The 19,349-nt window shown below is 43.4% G+C and overlaps 1 protein-coding gene across 4 annotated transcripts in view; it reads right to left on the minus strand.

Moving 5' to 3' along the window:
- The window catches only part of PDE1C (phosphodiesterase 1C, calmodulin-dependent 70kDa), a 430,964-nt gene that overhangs the window by 279,496 nt on the left and 132,119 nt on the right, over positions 1 to 19,349 (minus strand). For 3 of the 4 annotated variants that reach the window (XM_008572440.1, XM_008572441.1, XM_008572442.1), the window contains exon 1: positions 18,784 to 18,991. The exons of the other annotated variant lie outside the window; for it this stretch is intronic. In XM_008572440.1, the coding sequence (XP_008570662.1) occupies positions 18,784 to 18,884 (101 nt within the window). In that variant the 5' untranslated portion in view covers positions 18,885 to 18,991. Of the gene's footprint in view, positions 1 to 18,783; positions 18,992 to 19,349 lie in introns of those variants that run through there. 4 annotated transcript variants of the gene reach the window in all.

Here is a 19,349-nt window from a genome sequence, read left to right on the forward strand (position 1 = left end):
TATATATATATATATTTACAGGTCTGAATGATACCACATATATAGGGAGGAAGGTTACCTAACAGAGTGGGTTAGGGCTTGAGCTTTAGAGCAAATTACCCGTGTTCCAATCTTGGCTCTAACACTTAGCTCTACAATGTTGGACCAGTTATTCCACCCTGCAGAGCCCCAGGTTCTTTGTCTGTTAAGTGGGAATAATCAGAGCATCTCTCTTGAGACCTTGGTTATGAGAAATAAGTGAGATAATTCACCTGAATGTCAGTTCCCCAAGGGCAGGTTCTTTGTGTGGTTCCCCACTGTATCCCAGTGCCTAAAACAGCATTTTGTAACTCCCTCTAAAAGCTGTGATGGATGTGCACTGATCATTCACTCTCTCCTGCAAGTCACCTGTCACCAGTGTCAGCTCACACTCTCCAAGCAGTAGCCAACCACAGAGGTTTCATCAACAGGCACAGAGCACAGTGAGCTGTGGGTGCGACCCATGCCCTTGGCCTCGTTATGACTGCAGTCTAGTAAACTGATCCAAGGAGCCTCGGGCAAGACTGAGAAATAACCCATAATCCACTGAGAGTGTGCAGGGACTAAGGGCAAGGGGGTGATCGGACCAGATGAATGCCCCTGGCATCTACTCAGAAGCCCAACTGATTCTATCGGCAGAGGGTATCTTCAGAGGTTAGAATAAGACAAACTTTGCTTCCACAGAATTTTTCCAGCATTTGCCAAAGGACCATACAAAGGCACTGCCAGGAGTGCCAAAAGAATCAAAGATGAACAAAAATAAGAATAGCTTCATTGTCGGCACCTCCTGGTAGTAACCACTTAACATACATCACTAATCCTCAAAATTCTGTAAGATCCGCTCTCTGAATTTGAATTCTATAAGGGAAGTTAAAACATGCACCTAAAGCTTTCTTTTGTTATAACAAAAACACAAGGGATGGCTCAAGGAAGCTTTGTGGAAGAGGTGTTCTTGATTGATGGGCAGGATCTCAGCAGGGAGAAATAGGAAGTCTGCAGCATGCAGGTAAGGAAGGCAGGCCTATTGGCCTCAAACCAGCCCAGCAGGGAGAGAATGTGGACTGAGATTTTAGGAGATTAGGCTTAAAAGTACTAAGGACAGGATGAAGCAGGAAAAAAATAAAATTTATACTTTTCATAGAAGACAGTATCTGAAGGGCAGGGTTGCTTCTTGCAGGAAGTCACGTTGCATAGTCTGTTCTGTGCTCCAGCAGCACCCTGAAACCTGTCATTCACATACTCCATCACTCTGCACTGTCTCAGGCCCACAATTATCTGGAAAGAATAGGGCTCTGGAGTGTGGTAGACCTAGTTCCAAACCCAACTTCACCCTCTCTCGCTATGAGACCTCAGGCAAGATCTGTCCTAAATCTTAGTTTCCACATCTATGACATGGGTGAAATGATCTTGGATGAGACAATGTACTAAACTTGCAAGGTTTTGTGCCTGCCGTGTAAGAAGCATTCTAAAAATTTTAGGCGCCTTGCCCCTAGTTTTGAGCTTCTTGAGGTTAGGGGTTCTGTCATACAGAGCTCTGTATCTATCCCTAGGGATGGCACACGGTTGGCACACAACAAGTGCCGGTTGGCTAAATAAATGAATGATTTGCAGCTGCCATCCACACATGTCAAAATATGGGCTGTGCATTTGGTAGACCCAAAGAAAGACCAAAACTCTGATTTTCAGTTCAACTCGCCTTCCCAAGGCTTCCTCCCCATCTTCGTAGATGCATTCTTGTCAACTTCACAACTCATGAAGTTTTCCTTTCCCATCATGTCTCATTGAGACACAGACCCAAATCAAGGCAGATCCAATCCAAATAGTGCACCTTACACTGGAGATTGTAGGTCAGCACTTAAAGCACAGGGAAAAAAATAAAAATAAAAATAATGACTCCATGGAAATTACTGTATTTAAGATTTGTGAATTAGTATTGATAAAAAAGAGGATTTCCACCATATTATATGGAAGTCATCTGGTATAATGTAAAAGAAAATTTTACGAATAGCCATATCATTTAACACAGCAGCTTAATTTCTGGGTACTCATCTTGTTAGAAACAAAAGAGCTATAACACAAGAACATATTAAAAATTTGTTTATAGAAGCACTTTGTATAATGAGGGAGAAAAAAGTAAACAACCTAACTTTCTCCCTGAGTTGGAAAATATTTGGGGTTATTCATACTGTAGGACATCATACAATCAGTCAATATTATGAATGTTTCATATACATATGTATTTATGAATAATGTTGATAATACACATCAGGCAACTATTTATCTCAGCTACGGAGACAGCATATAAACTGCGAACTCTTCCATACATATATATGTACATTATTTCTTGTAATCTTTCCCATCTCAGTTAATGGAAATGACATCCCTACAGTGACACAGACCAAAGCCTTAGAGACATTCTTGACTCTTTTCTTTCTCTGCATTCTACCTCCAAACTGCCTAGAAATTCCACTGGCTATCCTTTCAAATTAAATGCAATCACTTCTCAGCAACTCCATGCTAGCACATGCTAAAAGCCACCATTATCTCTTCCCTATACTATTACAATAACATCTCCACCCTCCACCAACACAGCACCCAGAATTATCCTTTAAGTTCCTGAGGCAGATCACGTCACCCTCCACTGGCCCTCTGACGTTCTCCCATCGCACTCAGGGTGAAGCCCGCAAGCTGGCCTCCTTGGCCCTACACTGCCAGGTCCTGTTAAACTCCGATTCTGTCCACTCCTGTCCCCAGCCCACCTCCTTTCTCTCCCTGCCTCAGTCTGCTTCACCCACGCCAGACCCCTTGCTCCGTCCTGGGCACCCACGTGCACTCCTGCCACGGGCCCTTGCGCTGGTCTTGTTCTCTTCTTGGAGGGCTCCTCCCCCAGAAACCTCAAGCCTGCTCCCTTGCCACCTGCATTTTGTCCAAATGTCACCTTCTCCCTAAGGCCTTGCCCTGAATACTCCACTTAAAATAGCAATTCCCCCACCTCCAGGCATGTCCCAACCCTCTTCCCTGCGTTTTCTCCATAGTTCATGAATCGCCTTTGAACTTAACTATGTCGTCCGCCTATTTTGTTGCTGTCTCCCCCACTAGGATGAGGCTAGAGATTTTGTCTCTTTTGTCATTTATATAGATTTTGTCTCTTTTGTTAATTATATACTCCATTGAAACAAAAGCACCTAAAACAGAACTTAACATAGAGTAGGAGCCTAATAACTATTTTATGAGTTAATGAATAACTATGGAATCAAAGCTGCTTAAATGTATTTTTTACTAATATTCTTTAAAAATGTGTCTTGTGACTTAAAGCATCCCTTCTCTTCCTACAACGATACCTGGAATGTTTTAATAAATGCCTCTGCATCTTAAAAAAAAAAGTCCGACTCTCAGATCCTCTTGCCTGGGCAAGACTGGGGAGGCCTAACTGAGCCCTACTCATCCTTCAGTTCCCTCCTGAGGCATCACTTCCTCCCGAAAACCTCCCGGGGCCTCCCAAGCTGGATAACGCTCCTTCTGTGTGTCCCACAGTGGCCAGAGCTTACCACACCATTGCACTTAGGACCCTCGGTGGTCACGCTCTGCCAGGCTGATGGCAAGAACGACGACTTGTCCACTCGCTGCTAATGTGTCTCCCGTGCCTAACATGTGGTGCTTGGCAAATGGCACCTGTTCAACATACTGTTGTTGAATGAATGGATGGATTTCTCAAGAAATTGATCAAAAATGCTTTCTCTTTTTCATTTTCCTCCTGTGAGGACATCTACCACAGCCGTGGTGTCCCACACACAGAAGGAAAGCAGTGAGAGAAGGCTGGGAGCTCAGAGCTCCTGAGCACGCCTCTGTCCCATGCCCGGTACACACATTAACTCACTTAGCCCTACGATCCCAGTGAGGTTTAACCCACTTTATACGTAGTAGAAGCGAGGCCCCGAGAGGATACAGAACCTTCAAGCGGCCGAGACAGAAAGCAAATTGAGGAAATCATGCAAACAAGTCAAGGATTTCAGGAGGAAACTTGACAAAACAAGTTTTGTCTAGGACACTCGACAAAAACAAACAAAACCAACAGCAATAAAACATTCTGGATTCTTTCCAACTAAACGCAGGAAATGAGCTGGGAAAGAAACCCAGTTTATTCTTGGCCTTTTGTTTTTAGGAACTTCAACAGAATTGATCTCTGACTCACAACCTGAAAAATAAAGGGGATGTTTTGAAATGTTCTGTTTTTCAAACTAACTTTAAATTTAAATTTTTTTGAAGCTTGAAACAATACAGCACTAACCTCAAGATTTGTGTAGCTGGACTGGGCTGATGTAGAAAGTAGAGAATGACCAGGAGCTGCTGTGCTCCAGGGTCTGGCAGAGCTGGCAGCGTGGGAGACAGAGGAGCCTGGCTTCATACCCAGGCAGCAGAGGTCACCTTCACAGGACCATGCTGACAGAGCCACCTCAGAGAAGCACACGTGTGCACACACACACACACACAAGGGTTTGTTTTTGTTTTTGTAAAGATAGGCACTACAGCATAATGCTTAAGATCACTCGCCTGAGCTTGAATCCCTTCTCCAATTTATTGCATCCAATAATTGTGGCCTTTAGCAATTTACATCACTTCTCCAACCACCAGTTTCCTCCCCTGTAAAGTCTGGGTAACAATCATCCCCACTTCCCGGGGTGATGTTAGAGTGAAATGTAATGATGAAGTAAAGCATTTAGTATAGTGCTGGGCATCCCGGAACTGTCCAAGAAAGTCATCTCCTATATTAATAACAACAGTACTGCATAAATAATAATGGTATTATAATTCAATAGGTCTTCAAATTTTATTTGGAAAAAAGACTTATTGATTGAAGAAGTCAAGGGGAAAAAGGCTGAAGATTGCTTTTCTAGAATGGAAAAGCTGAATACTCCCAATTCTCCTTACCTTGGAACACTTGAGCTACAAAGAGAGCATGGGCTAATCTCAGTTCTGCTAAGAGGAGCATGAGCTGAAACCCTGCTCAGCTCTTCCCGGTACCCAAGGGACCCTGCTGCCTGCACCCCTGCCAGGTCTCTGGCAGTGGACCACTCAGCCTGGCAGAGCCACACCCTCTCCTCTAACATCAAAATTATGCCATGGCTCAGGAGGTAGGAAAAAAGAAAACAAAACTGAGTATTTATGAACGCGATATCATAATAATCCTTAGAAAGAGCTAAAATTGGGCCGGCCTGGTGGCGCACTGGATAGTGCGCCGCTTGGGAAGCGCGGCAGCGCTCCTGTCCGAGGGTTCGGATCCCACGTACAGACCAGCTCCCGCTCACTGGCTGAGCGAGGCGCGGGAGCAACGCCGAGGCTTGCGATCCCGTTGCCGGTCCCCGGTCCGGTACGGGGGCAACACTGAGGGTTGCGATCCGTTGCCGGACACGGAAAAAAGACAAAAAAAAAAAAAAAGAAAGAAAGAGCTAAAATTATCTCTTAACAAAAATGCTTTTGATCAATAACTCCCTAAAGACTGAGCCCAGTGACTTGCTTACACAGCATCCCTAAGCATTCTCAGGAAGCTATAACTTGGTGCAGAGACATCACACACTATGACTAGAATAAGTGATTGACACTCATTTACCTCTTATGCAAATTAAAAGACTACTGGTCTGCACTGAAAATCAACATCTATTTAAATTCAGAATGTTTCTGTGGAACTGTGGATTGCCCAAGAAGTATCTAATGGGGGGTGTGTGTGTGTGTGTGTGTGTGTGTGTGTGCGTGCGCACACGCGCAAATGTACAAAACAGAGGAAGGGAGTTTGAAAACCACCCCTCAAAGGCTTCAGTCAATTTGCAGTCAGCTGATCACATTCCGACGAGTAGATTCTGAGACTCCTATCATCAAAGGGCAAAGAGCACTGACACCCCAATATTTAAAAATGTTCCTCAAAGCTCTCCATGGCTGTGTCATCTAGCGGAGGCTTCTAGACACTGAACTTCATTTTACCTCTCCTGCGCCCAGTCAGGGAGAGAAAGAATGAAATGTAGCAAGCATAAGAGGTGATTCTTTCCACAGTAAGAATACACCTGCCTAGGGGCAGAACAGAGACAAGCAGGGAAACAGCAAGAAACAACAGTGAGGTGGGAGCAAGCATGCTTTTAAGGGGCTTTATTTGCTTTTTTGATGGCTAGGATTTCCCAAAGTACTAGGCACACCTGCACTCAAATATAATTATCAAGTACTCCAAAGTCAAACAGATGATTTGGGAATCGTTTCTAATAGCCTGGATAAATGTGAGTCGATTAAACATTGATGCTAGATTATGAAGCTCCTGGCAGTCTTTCACTGTTTTGAAGTTGAGTATCTTTGCGCAAGAGCCATATGGGTGCTGCAATAATGAGGTTTATAAATAGGCTTAATATTCTAACAAGCTGGCTTTGAGAGCCTGTGCTCTGTTTCTAAGTTGACGGCAAGACACCTCCCAGCTGGGCACAAAAAGGTTCTCTGGTGTAGGAAGTTGAAATCGCAGCAACTGCACACGCACGCACAGGGAGCATCCCAACGCAGCTCCCAGTACACTGTGCAGTTCCTCAGGAGGGATGACTCACTTCTCCCACTCCCATCAGAGTCTGTCTCCATCTTTCTCTGCAGAGACCACTGCCGCTGCCGACACACAGTCAGTCCGCTTTGAAAAGCTTGGTTCTCAGCCCTAAGTTCCCTCAAGGGAGAGGAGGCTGGGGGACAGAGCCAGAGAAAAACCAAGCACAGCCAGACTCACGTGGTTAACTATATATTCTCATGAGCTCGGATCACACGCGTCTCACTTGTGGGAAAGTGGACTGAGATAAAATGCTTCGAATAACCATGAAATGGGTGAGGATCTCAATGATCATCTGACCCTCTGGTTTTGTTTTTCATTGGTATGTGGGGCACAGACAGAACAGAACTGGGTATCTCTAGAGACTTCTACTGAATCTGTCCAACATCATGTGTGTGAACTAATCTACATGTTGCTGAGAATGGAAAGTCTTTGTACATTTCTTCTCATTCCTACCAGTGATTTCATTTCCGTGATGCATACATTAAAACAGACTTGCAAAGCTACGTGTATTGATTGCTTGCGGCCTTTCCCATATTTTGAACAAGTAAATGTCAATGAGAAAATATATATAAACCTGTGGTCTCCTGGCACCTTCCACAAGAATATTTAGGTGTGGAAAAGAAGATAATAGAGTAAGAGAACCTCTTCTCTTACTAGCTCAAATATTTCTTCACTGATGAGCTACAAAATGGAATTCCATATGCACAATAATTCTATTTTCCTGCTTTCTTGGCCAAAGATCCAAGGCAAGACAAATAATAAAAAATAATAAAATGACATAAACTCAATTTCACCTGGAATAACCCAATCATTAGAAAAGAGTTGTTTTTGTTTAAGTTTTCTAGGGAATTTTTCTGCTAGGTTTTCTATTGGGGAAAATTGTTCAACAGATTTACGCCTTCTCACTTAGCCGTCTTAGAAAAGGAAGATCATTCTCAAGGACAGACATCTCCCAAAGACACAAAACTCCAAATTGTTTAGTCAAAAGTGATGAGATCAAATTCAAAGGAAAGAAGACTTTGACAAGGTGGCAAGGGGGTGCAGATGGTGAATCTAAAGAATGGAGAATGCCAACCGGAAACAGGGCTGTAAACGAAAAATCAATTTATCACTCACTTCTGGGTGCAGATGTTTTTATCTAGTGCTGGCTGGGCAGTGGAAAGTGGAGAAACCTTTGAGGAGAGGGTAACCTAATCCAAACTCAACAGCCCCACAGGAAGCCCCACCTGGAGCTGCACCAACTCGCAGAGCAAATCTATGCTGTGTCCAGGGTCCCTGTGCTCCCAAAGCAGGCTGCTCTCCTCAGTGTTCTTCCCCAGCCCCTCCTCTGCCTGCAGACAGCTGCTCAGACACGGAAATCCAAATCTCCTGTTCATGCCTGCCTCTCTCCTGAGCCTGGGTTAGAAATTCTAGTGCTTGGATTACAAAGAGACTCCACAGTGGGACCTCTTCCCAAAGAAACCTGAAATCTTCCTTTGGAAAGAAAGATTTTTTGAGCAGACCACACATTATTTCTTTTCTAAAAAACCCATTGCCTAAAGCTAGGCAGTGAGCTAATCGGTAGCACCAGTGAAAAAATATGAAAAGGTTTTTAGAGAAAGAAAATAGAAAGTAAATGTCATGCTTGCAGAAGTCCAAGTAGTATGTTTTGTTTTGCATAAATGATTTATTTCTCTATTCACGTATTTACAACCACTTGCTGTGTTATAAGTACAGCAAAACTGTGTGGGTGGAACTGGAAGAGATTTTGGTGACCTCCTTCCTGGGAGCCTGGCTCCTATTTAAATAAACATCAATGAGGAAGGCTGAAATCAAAAATATCTCTTAATATGTGTGGCAGCACTGCCAAAGTGGAGATAAACCCAAAGGATTAAAACAAAATCTCACTCTTCACAGACATATCCCTGTAATTAGAGAAGGGGGAGGTTTTTTAAAATTGAATTATCTAGAGAGCCGTTTCAATTCTCTACTTTGCTTTTCCCCATATAGATTTAGTCAGAACAAAAACTGTATCTTCTGCCGAGTTCAACTTCAATGACAGTCTAATTTTCCTAAGGCTTTCTTGTCCACTCCAGGAGCACTCATCCCCTCTCTCCACTCACATCCTTCCTCTCAACTCTTATCAAAACCTACCCCTGGCAGAGAGCAGCTTTGGTCATTTACAACTCCAGGTGAATTTGAGTCAGTGCCACAGCTCGTTGGGAGAAGTCCCTCCTATTACCTCTAAAACTCTATCCCATAGCAGCAGCATCTGTGTAAGCCTCTCTGGACATAGATGCTATAGATCTCAACAATTTAAATATGGCAAAATGAAGCCGTTGTCCAAAATACAGAAAACAAAACTCAAAAGATGCCTTTATAGGGACCATTTTGAGCTCTTCTGCCAACTGAAATCAGTTGAGCATTGGAACCAAATTCTTCTGAGCTATAGTAGTTACCTTCACTGAAACTACGCCAAATCTACCAGAAATGGCAGCTTCGAAAAATTCTTTCATTTTTTTTTTAACAATGACTAATTTCAGTCAGTGGTTTTATAGACAGAATGGCAGTTCTAAACAGCGTCCATGATGCTCGATTTATGATAATTAATCCTTATATTTCACAAATGAGCTACACAGGAGCCAATTTACAGAAGTGTATGTAGTTCCTCACAGTTAGCCAACAGGGTTTCCAGTAAAAACCACATGGAACTAAATATACTTTACTTATTTTCACGGGGCTTCATCTAAAGGTATTGTAGGACCCCTCAGAGTTCATCCTTACATAAGAGTCAGAGAGCGAGAGGAAAAGGTGGTGGGATACTAGTGTGCATTTGAATTACTCCTAAAACACACCTACAAGTAGCTTTCAAAGATTAATCATTCATTACCATATTTTCTAGGTGTGTCTCTAGAGTGTAGGAAAAGTACTGGTTATTTAAGCATTATAGTTGTTTGAAATGCAGATAAACAACAGTTCAATGGTCTTTGAATGTCCAATAGCGGCTTTCAGCCAAAATGCCCAATGCACTCTCATCTCGATTGTCTAAACTGTCACTCTCCTGGTGGGCTTCAAAGAAAGCTGTATTTCAGCAGAATATTGAATACTGGGTCTCTGCAGGGGAGGCCCTTGCTGGAGGGTGGATACAGAAGGAGGGGGAAGCACTTTGGGAAGGCCTTAAAGAGCAAAAGAAGGCCATGAACGAGGCGGAGGTGGTGTGGGGCTGGGAGGGCTGAGCCCCATGGCAGGAACTGTGGACTGCCCCAAGAGACGAGGCCAGCCGTGTCCATCACGGGGCACCTCTGGAGCAGGGACCGGGAGGTTGAGCCCACTCAGTGCAGCCTAAGCAGCAGAAAGGCTTCCTGCAGGGTCCAGAAAGCCTTCACCAGGCCCAGCTGCAGTGGGCTGGGCTCCAGGCTGCCTGGCTGTGCCCTGTAGCTCCCTGAAGGTCCGTGATGAGGCCTCATCCCATTTGGCTCTCTGGGTCATGGCCTCTTTCTGCCCTTGGAACACTGAGAATGACCATGCCTACCTCCAGGTATCTGTCCCTGTTTCAAATCTGTGTGGTAGTGGGCACCTGCACCAAATAGTCAATGTAAGAGTTTCAAGCAAAGCTATGTACATTGACTCCCATATGTTGAACAAGTAAATGCCAATGAAAGAATATACATAAACTTTTGGTCTCATGGCAGCTTCTGTCAGACTATTAGGGGTTCACACTAAACTGTGTTCTTTCTACTTGTAAAATTTATAGAAATATTAATTTAATATCATTCAGACACAAGCACACATATAGTTTTTCTTCTCGCTTTGCTGGCCTGTACATTATCTCTCCAATCCAGTCCTTTCTTTTAATCTCCAGACTCACTTCTCCAGCTGCTCATGCTTTCACCATACGTCCCCTCTCAGGGGCATCTTATAGGACCCTCATATTCAATATGGCCAAAACTGAATTCAGGATCTCTACCCCCATTTATTTTACTCCCACATACAACCAAACCTGCAAACGTGTTCCTCCCTCCTGATCTAAGTAAATAGCACCTGCATATTCAAGCTAAAAACCTGGGAGTTTTCCAAGATTCCACTTTCTTTCTCATCCCCATATCCAAGTCCTATTGAGCCTACATCCTGAGTTCTCAAATCCATCCCTGCAGACAATGGCTTCCCATTCTTAAGACTCCCTGGTGGATGAGGCTGGATTTGACCCCTCTCCAGCTGTGTCTGGAGCCTTCGGTCCTTGGTCCTTACTGTCTATGCTGCAGCTACTGGGCATTCTCTCATTTTCTCAGAGGCTCTCTGTTCCTTCCTGTTTGAATCTTTGTGCAAAGCCCCGGGCCTGGAATACCCTAGAACTCTCTTCCCCAACTCTTTACTTAACTAATACCTACATATTATTCATCGCTCAGCTTAAATCGCACTTCTTCAGAGAAGCCTTCTCTGAATCTTAGATAAGGTTTGGCCCCTCTTAGATATTTTCATAGTACCCTGAACTTCTCTGTGGCACTCAGCACAGTAAATTTATGTGTGGTAATAGTACTGAATATTTGCCTCAACCTGTAGGCTGAACGTTCCCTGAGGGAGGAAGCCTTTGTCTTGTTCCCCACTATATGGTAAGTGTTAGAGAAATGTTTGCTAAGTGAATGAGTGAGGATTGAGTTTCCTGTATATAGGTGTGTGCGTATTCCTTCAAATATATACACAAAACTCACTACCCATAATTACTAGTTTTTATATCTTCTTGACTGAATTATTCTCATAAGCTTTTCCGTAATTTCACAACCTAGGAATATCTAGGTCTTTCTTACACTCATTAAGACTTCTTTATTTTGTTTAGTAACAGCTGTCAAGAGGACTTTAAATAAAGGATACACTCCAATAAAAGCCTAAAGAATAGCAACCGTTTACCTGGATTCAGTATGCCTTCTCCAGAAATAGTACGTCATTCATTGTAGAATTCATTTTTTATTACTAATAGGAAACTATGATGGTCCTTCTCCAAGGCTGTTGCAGAATGTTTTATGTGCCTCATATTTAACAATTATTTTTTTTAATTATTTCTCAAAAAGTGGGTTACCTTCATATAAGCACTTTCCCTCCATATGAGGAAACGGGAACTGAAGAAAATATTTTCTATGAGCCAAAGAAAATCAAAGACAGAAAAGTGGGGCTAGAAATGCAGAAACCTCTCTGCTAAGGGCTGCTTCCCAACCAACAGAGGCATGCTATAAAACTGGGCCAAAATAATAAACACTTAGCTACTAAATATTGAGTTGGAATTAGTTAATAAGTTAGCACAACCAAATTATAAGCAAGTAATGATGAACTTATAAACTGTATTAGTATTCAAGTAAAGAAAATTTCACTCTAAATGCAAAGATCTACTTACCTTTTTTGAAATTTAACTCTTTTCCCCATTGTACATTAAGAATGTATTTCAGGGAGGCTTAACTTGATCCTTATTAGTAAAAGAGAGACTCAAAAACAATTGCTGGAACACATGTCTTCCTTCTCTGAACCCTAGCACGTGGTGTCAGTATCACTCATTTAGCAACTAATGATTGCCCTCCATTTTATGGTCATGTTTTAAATTTTCACACATATAAGAACTAGCTTGTCTCCCTAACTAGACTCTAAGTTTCCTGAAGTTAGGGCTTTTCGGATATTTTCATACCTAGTACATAATAGGAGCTTAATAAAAATGTGCTGAACCATCTGGCATTTCCAATTAAATGGGAAGGACATGGAAGGGCCAATTAATACACTAAATATGTAATCTGGGGGAAATAAACAACAATTTTTAAAATTATTCTTCTGAAATTGCTTTTTTGATGAAGTTCCGGTCAACAGACTCTTCCCAGGATCATCTGTTTCCAAGGCTTCAACTCAGAACCAAGACTCTCAGACCCACCACTGTGGCTGAAGGTCTCTCCTTAGTTCCGGATTACTGTCACCACAGCTACCTGGACATTCCAGAGGCTACCAGTTCAACCAGTCTACACCCAAGTTTATCGCTCTGCTTTGTCTTAGCCTGCTCTTCTCTGTCCAAGCCTGCTCTTCTCTGCTAACAAGGCAAGCAGCACCAAACTCGCTAGGACATCAAGCCAAAGCAAACCTGGAGGACAGCTTCTCCTTCTCTTTCTCTCCTCAGCATCTAAGTCCTGTGCATTTCAAAGGAGCGCCCTGTCCTCTCATCTCCAGTGGCACTACCCCAATTCAGGCATCTTGTCCAACAGGTCTCATCTCTAATCTGTCTTCCCAACTTCTTCCAGAATTACCATCCCCAAATTCCAATCTCATTTTGTTACTCTCCAGCTTAAAATCTTTTAACAAATCCTTACAACTGAAAGGATAAAATGCAAATTCCTTAAAATAACATGTGTCAAAAAACAATTTTCTCTGGAAGGTGTGAAGGATGAGTTCCTGGAACACAACACTTTTTTGTCGTGTAGTAAAATATGTTCAAATATTCACCTCCTTAAACTATAATTATAATTCTGTAATTATAATTTTGAGTAAAACAAAGTAAAAATTTTGTAAAATTCCATGTGTCACTACCTGGCCCATGCCTTCCTTTCCAGCATTTTTTCTCACTCCTCCTTGATGTGTCAAGGTCTCCCAGGCCTCTGCCCCTTTGCACACAGTGTTCCCTCCATTCCTGAACTATCCCTCACTATTGCACTGGATGAGCTGCAAGAGGATACCACAAGCAACCTTTAAGAGAAGGTAACCTCGTTACCTAAACCAGTTCAGGGGCTAACTACTTCTGAAGTGACCTAGAAGGTTTCTGTCCAGTAATTCCATGTTGAATGACAGCAGACAGACTCAACCACACCCAATCCTTTGGGAATTATCAAGGAGAGGTAAACATAGAGAAGTTCACTATTACTCAAGCAATATGACTAGTATGTATAAGCAGCTTTTCCAGTAGTCCATAACAGCTCAGAATTCTGGGCTGACTGGAGGACTCCTTGTTTTTCCCAAATCCTTACAAAAGGATTCTCTGCATCTTTGCAAAAGACTGACATCAATGAAAGGAATCTGTAAGTTTCTTTCTTGTGACTCTCTAAGGACTCTGCCCCAAACAAATACACAGCTCATCGTGGACTGCCCCAAGAGCTCACCATAGTCTGTAACACCTTCTCTGGCCCTCCCAGGCAGAGGGAGCTCCACCTGCATCCATCCCACTGTAACTATAAACCACTTCCAGGTACTCACGTCAGTCTCCCCCCTAGCCTGTGAACTCCTGAAGGTCAGGTCAGTATCTCCTCTACTTTTGCATACCCAGAGCTTAGCAAAGTGTCTGGCACATAATAGACATTCAGCAAATGTTAATTGAGGAAACTCACCTTGTCTGAACATAGATTACACTATTAAAAAATTCCGATGAGTAGAAAGAAAATACAGAGTGAGGGGCTTAAGTAAGAAATTTAAAATCAAAGATCCAGGCTTCTTTGTCTGTGACTTTCTCTATCTTTGCCGTGTGGTTTGGAAGAGTCACTTAAGTTCTCTTACATCAGTGGGGTATCAGTTAAGACTCTTTCGGAAAATCAAACCCAAAACAGCCTAAGCAAAAACAGAACCTGACGTAGCTGAGAAAGCTGGTGTAGCTGAGATAGCTGGTGTAGCTGAGAAAGCTGGTGTAGCTGAGAAAGCTGGTATAGCTGAGATAGCTGGTGTAGCTGAGATAGCTGGTGTAGCTGAGAAAGCTGGTGTAGCTGAGAAAGCTGGTGTAGCTGAGATAGCTGGTGTAGCGAGATAGCTGACAGAATCAAAGAAACATCAACAGGAGCCAGGGCCTCTGGAGCCGACCCAGGGACTCCATCCATCTTCTTGCCTCTGCTTCTCTTTGAGTGTTGGCCTCACTGTCTCCTATCATGGAAAGGTCTTCTCCATAAGGTGGGAAATGGATCCACTGGCAGCCACTATGAAAGCCCAGAGGAAGAGAACAGAATCACTGCCCCCTGGCCAATATAGAATTATCAGTGAAGGTCTCTAATGCTCCCATTTGGGTTTCATGCCCTACTTGAGACCAACTGCTATTGCCAAGAAGATGAAACCCTATGATTGGCCAGTCCTGGACCATGAGCCCATCACTATGGTGAGGTGTAGGCGTGGGGTAGGGAGCAGGGGCTGTTGCCATAGCAAGGGAGATGGGAAAGTTTGCTGGATAGACAAACACAATGGTTGTCACAATCCATTAACCTAATAGCCATTTATTTGCCATTGTATTCATAATATTACTTTAGCTAATGCAAAAAAGAAAGCAGCAGCATCTTAATAGAGTGTTGTAAAACATAAAATGCATTACACTGACTACCTCAAAGATGGGCAAAGTGAATACATGGTAGCTTAGATAATTATAAGTGTGGTAATAAATGTCAAGGAATGAGCAAAACTTGTCCTCTTGATCTCAATTTTAAAAAAACAGCATAGAAACAACTTTTTGTCATCATATAGGCTGACAATAGAAAAACTCTTGGTCAGGACTTAAGGTGTAAGTGATGACCCAACAGCTCAAGGCCAAGTAGCCAAGAAGCTTCCCATAGCATCGGGAGAATAAAGAACACCCAGAGTCTTTTTTTCCCTGATGGGAAGATTCTATAACAAAAAGGTCATGGGGAGTGGCTCTTACAAATTCTACCCACTCCTACGGAGGAAAGAGGCATGACGACAGCTCACAGAGGACAACTGAGGTTTACGGAAAAGTAAAAATGAGGCTCTTCCCAGAAAAGTAAGAGGACAGCATCCCTCTGGCAGATTTAATTAAGAAAGCTCAGATATGCAGTATTGGTTCCCTTCCAATTTAGAGAAATGTGGACATGTGTCTAAGAGGTGGCAGGACTGCAGACAGAGGCTGAGAACACCACACCACTCAAATCACAGTCGGCCTCTCTGCAGCACCTGCCTCAAGGGACGTGGGAGTCATCATAATATTAAACACCTAGGTTTGCAGGTTTTTATCATCTCAGCTGGGGTACATAATGTTTAAAGTTCACATTTCCAGTATTTGATGCACTATCACACGTTAGGGATGCTACAATGCTAGGTTAAGAGTTATTTCTGATTCTTTCCCAGAGAACATGTGAAACAGCTACACTGGGGGTAAACCACTGACCAAAGCAAAACAAAAACCCTGTTTTCACGCAGCTTATATTCCTGTTGAGGGAGACAGACAATAACATAATAAATAAGTAAACGATGCAGTATTCAGATTGTAAGAAGGGCTAGAGAGAAGAAGGGATGGCAGGGGATGGCTGGGATTGGAATGTATAGAAGACAGAGTATTATCCTGCGCTGTTGAATCTTTGCAGATGACAACCACAGAAATCTGCTTGCTGCTGGTAAAGACCACTTCTCACCAGTGCAGAAAATGGGCGATATAAGGAAGGGAAAGAGAGAACCTAGGTAAACACAACAGTGGAATTCAGCCCTGGATTGTGGTTTTGCCAGATCCTTCCCAGTTCCCATCTCAGCTTAGATTTCTGTGCCCTAACCTGGGTAATGAGACTAAGAAAACCTGTCTCCCAGCCAGCTCATGGCATGGTGTGTTGGTCGGCCTAGTGACCCATAAGCTGATCCAAACATACATTTATCATAATTCTGAATATTAAAAAGCTCACACTGGATTTTTATGCTTCCTTCATCACCTACTAATTGAGCACCTACTATGTGCCAAACCCTGTCTCGGCACTGGAGGTATAGCCGTAAGCAAGACACATAAAATATCTGTCCTCATGGAACTTACATCCTAATGGAAGAGGTGAAAAATCCAACAATATATTAAATAGGGGAGATAGTGGCAAGAAGGAGACAAGAAAGATACCATTGAATAATCCAGGCATAAAATTATCAAGTCCTGGACTTAGATGGCTCTGAGATAAGCTGAACTGAATTCATGACCATCTGTGGTCATTTATTAAGCCCTTTCTATAAGGGTGTCATGGTAATAAATTAATATGAAAATCCAATTGTGGCTATTACACCTTTCTAAAATGTTGAAAGAGCAGTTTCCTTTCTCTTACCAACAATCTGTGGTGTGGACAAATATACACACACCCATCCATCTCCTAAGGTTTTCTATTTTGTGGACTGAAGAAGTGTTATTCCAAGTTGTAAAAATGAGCATGTGCTTTGGTTTCCAGAGTTTTTAGCAACTTATACCAGCACTGCTGTTTTGTTGTTGTTGTTGCTGTTTTTTAAAAGGTAGTAGGAAGAGACATAATGGTGAAAATATATACAATAATGACAAATAACATGCCCTTTTCAAATTAGAAAGTGAAGCTAAAAGTCTCATGGGTTGCTGTTGGGCAGGGTGTTTCAGCAGGATGGATAGAGAGAGGAATTCAAAAACACTAATTTGGAGAAGAATCACCCACCAGGTTCTGGATAGATACAAGAGACTAGAAAGTGAAAGTGTGGACACATCCCACGGCAACCCCTTGGAGAGAGAAATCTAACAGATATGAAACTGAGAAAGCTACAAGACTGCGTTGTAAGTGCTAAATGCTTTTTCACACAAGTTCCCCCCTCAGCTTTGCTGATTTGGCCAGACACTTGTCTCCAGCCTGAGTAGCTCCATGGAGTCAGTTAGAATTGAAAAGAAGAGCAAGGGAAGCAGTTCCTGAGTGTGTGGATATGAGTGTCTCTAGTTGGGACAGCAAAGAAACCAGCTTCACAACATTTTCACATTGTATACCTCTGACCCAGACTTTGTGGACACAACAAACCTGTGTGCAGCACAACATAATCAGATGTAATGTTTAGTGCATATAATGTGAGCTTACTGTAAACAGTGCTCTGAAGAAGCTGCTTCATTGCACGCACCTAAACTGCCAGGAGAGCCTGCCAGCCAAAGAGACAAGATTTACAAATAAGTTTACAGCTTCCACTTGCGGTGGCCAGACAAGTCAAACATCAAATTATTTGGCATGGCTCCCCATTTAGATCAATGGCAATGAGGCTCACTTGGATTATCAATGGAAGGGCTTTCACAAATTGCACTTTAAATAGGGGCCCCTTAAAAAAACACATGCTACCTATTATCTCCGCTTAGAAACTTAGAATATCCTGGTTGGGATGTGGTCTTCCTTAAGATGAAGCTAATTTAGATCAGCACCTTTTTCAATTTGTTTCATGTGTGTGTACTTTCAAAAACAATAACAGCAGCAAAACAAACAAACAAATTGGAAGGGAGCTTATTTTTCCATCACTGCCCTTGGTAGTAACAGAATGTCTGCAGAATATAGGAGAATAGATACAAGGAATGGGACATATGGAGAATATCTCATACTTGAAGAAAACTATTTTTTAAAACTGCACTAGGTATCTGATGTAAAACCGCTGATGAAATGAGTAGGTATCTTTGGGAGCTGCCTGGTCAAGTGAGGAGCAAGCTGGAAACGTACAGCTATCACTACAGCTTCCCGACTGGGGCGACCAGCAGTTCATTGTTTATGCAACCTTCTCCCAGAAAATACCACGTATTTTCAGGTCTACGTTCCTCAGAACCTAAAACCGGATAGAACCCAACGAAGTTAATGAAATTCCGAGATCTCCGTCCATCAGTCCAAACAGAATTCTGGCCATTATATTAAAATCAAATATCCTATTTCGCTATTCAAATATTGCTAGGAAACTCCAATATTGCTCCTGACTCCCACTTTCTCCACAGTAGCCCTTCCCTCTAGTAAGCATTTTTCTGCTAGAAAGAATCCTAAGATAATATCAGAAGTTGAACTGGGCTACGGAGAGGGAGAAGAGAATTTGGCAGACAAAATGCATGCTGAATTTTAACAGTTGGTAAGTTCTTGGACCACCTGCCAAGGTGCTTGCAAGCAGTTTGCAGAGAAAAACTCTTTCTTTGATTAAAAGTCCCTGCCGGTGGTCTGCAAACTTTTCTCCCTGGGCAAAAAGGACCTGAAATAGATCCTTGCATATTGTGCTACTACGACTGACACATCTAAGGCCATCTCCCGTCCCATGCTTCATGACAGCATGACTTGAAAGTAGCAAGGCATTCTAAAACAGAAAGACAACCCTCTCTGTGTTGGAAGGAAGGTAGCAGTGACTGTAATTAACCGAGAAGCAATTGTGGAACTTCTAGGGCTGTATTTAAAGGGCCATGCGGGAATGAGGTGAGCAGTGGCTGTCAGTGTGTAGTGAAATAAGGATGGGAGAGGGAAATAGGGCAAGAGAAGTAAATAGGTTTTACTTACAGCCCTCGGAGCCGAAGCCAGATTTTCTCGATCTGTTCCGGTTGCAGGTATTTCAGGGAGTTGCTCTCGAATTCTTCAATCTCCTTGGTCGGGGACTCCATAGCTGCAGGTCGTCAGCGGCGGTGAGGCTGAGAGACTTTGGGCTGTCCCCTCCCCGCCTCCTCGCCGGGTCGCCGGTCCGGCCCGTGGTCCCCGGCCGGGAGGGCGCGGCGCGCTCCTGCCTGTCACTTTCTCAGTGCGCCCCCAGACCCGGACTTAGAGTGGACTCAGATCGCGGGCGACCCGGTCCCCAGGTGCGCCCCGGTGACAGCTGCGGGAACCAGCCATGGTAGCGAGCTCATGCCCGGGGGTGGGGACAGGGACTGCGCTGCTGCTCCGGGAGAGAGCACTAGAGAGAGGTCTATTCGGATTCTTCTTTTCTTTCCTTCTAAACAAAAGCGATCGGTGTGGCCGCTGAAGGATTCGGAGGGGAGAGGGAGGGCTGGGCGGGGAGGAGAGGAAGCGAGGAAGAGGAGGGAGAGAGGGAGAAGCGCGAGGGCAGCGGCGGGACCCCGGGCCGCGCCCCA

This window comes from Galeopterus variegatus, unplaced genomic scaffold (assembly GCF_000696425.1).
Source record: "Galeopterus variegatus unplaced genomic scaffold, G_variegatus-3.0.2 Scaffold785, whole genome shotgun sequence".
In the NCBI taxonomy this organism is placed as follows: Eukaryota; Metazoa; Chordata; class Mammalia; order Dermoptera; family Cynocephalidae; genus Galeopterus; species Galeopterus variegatus.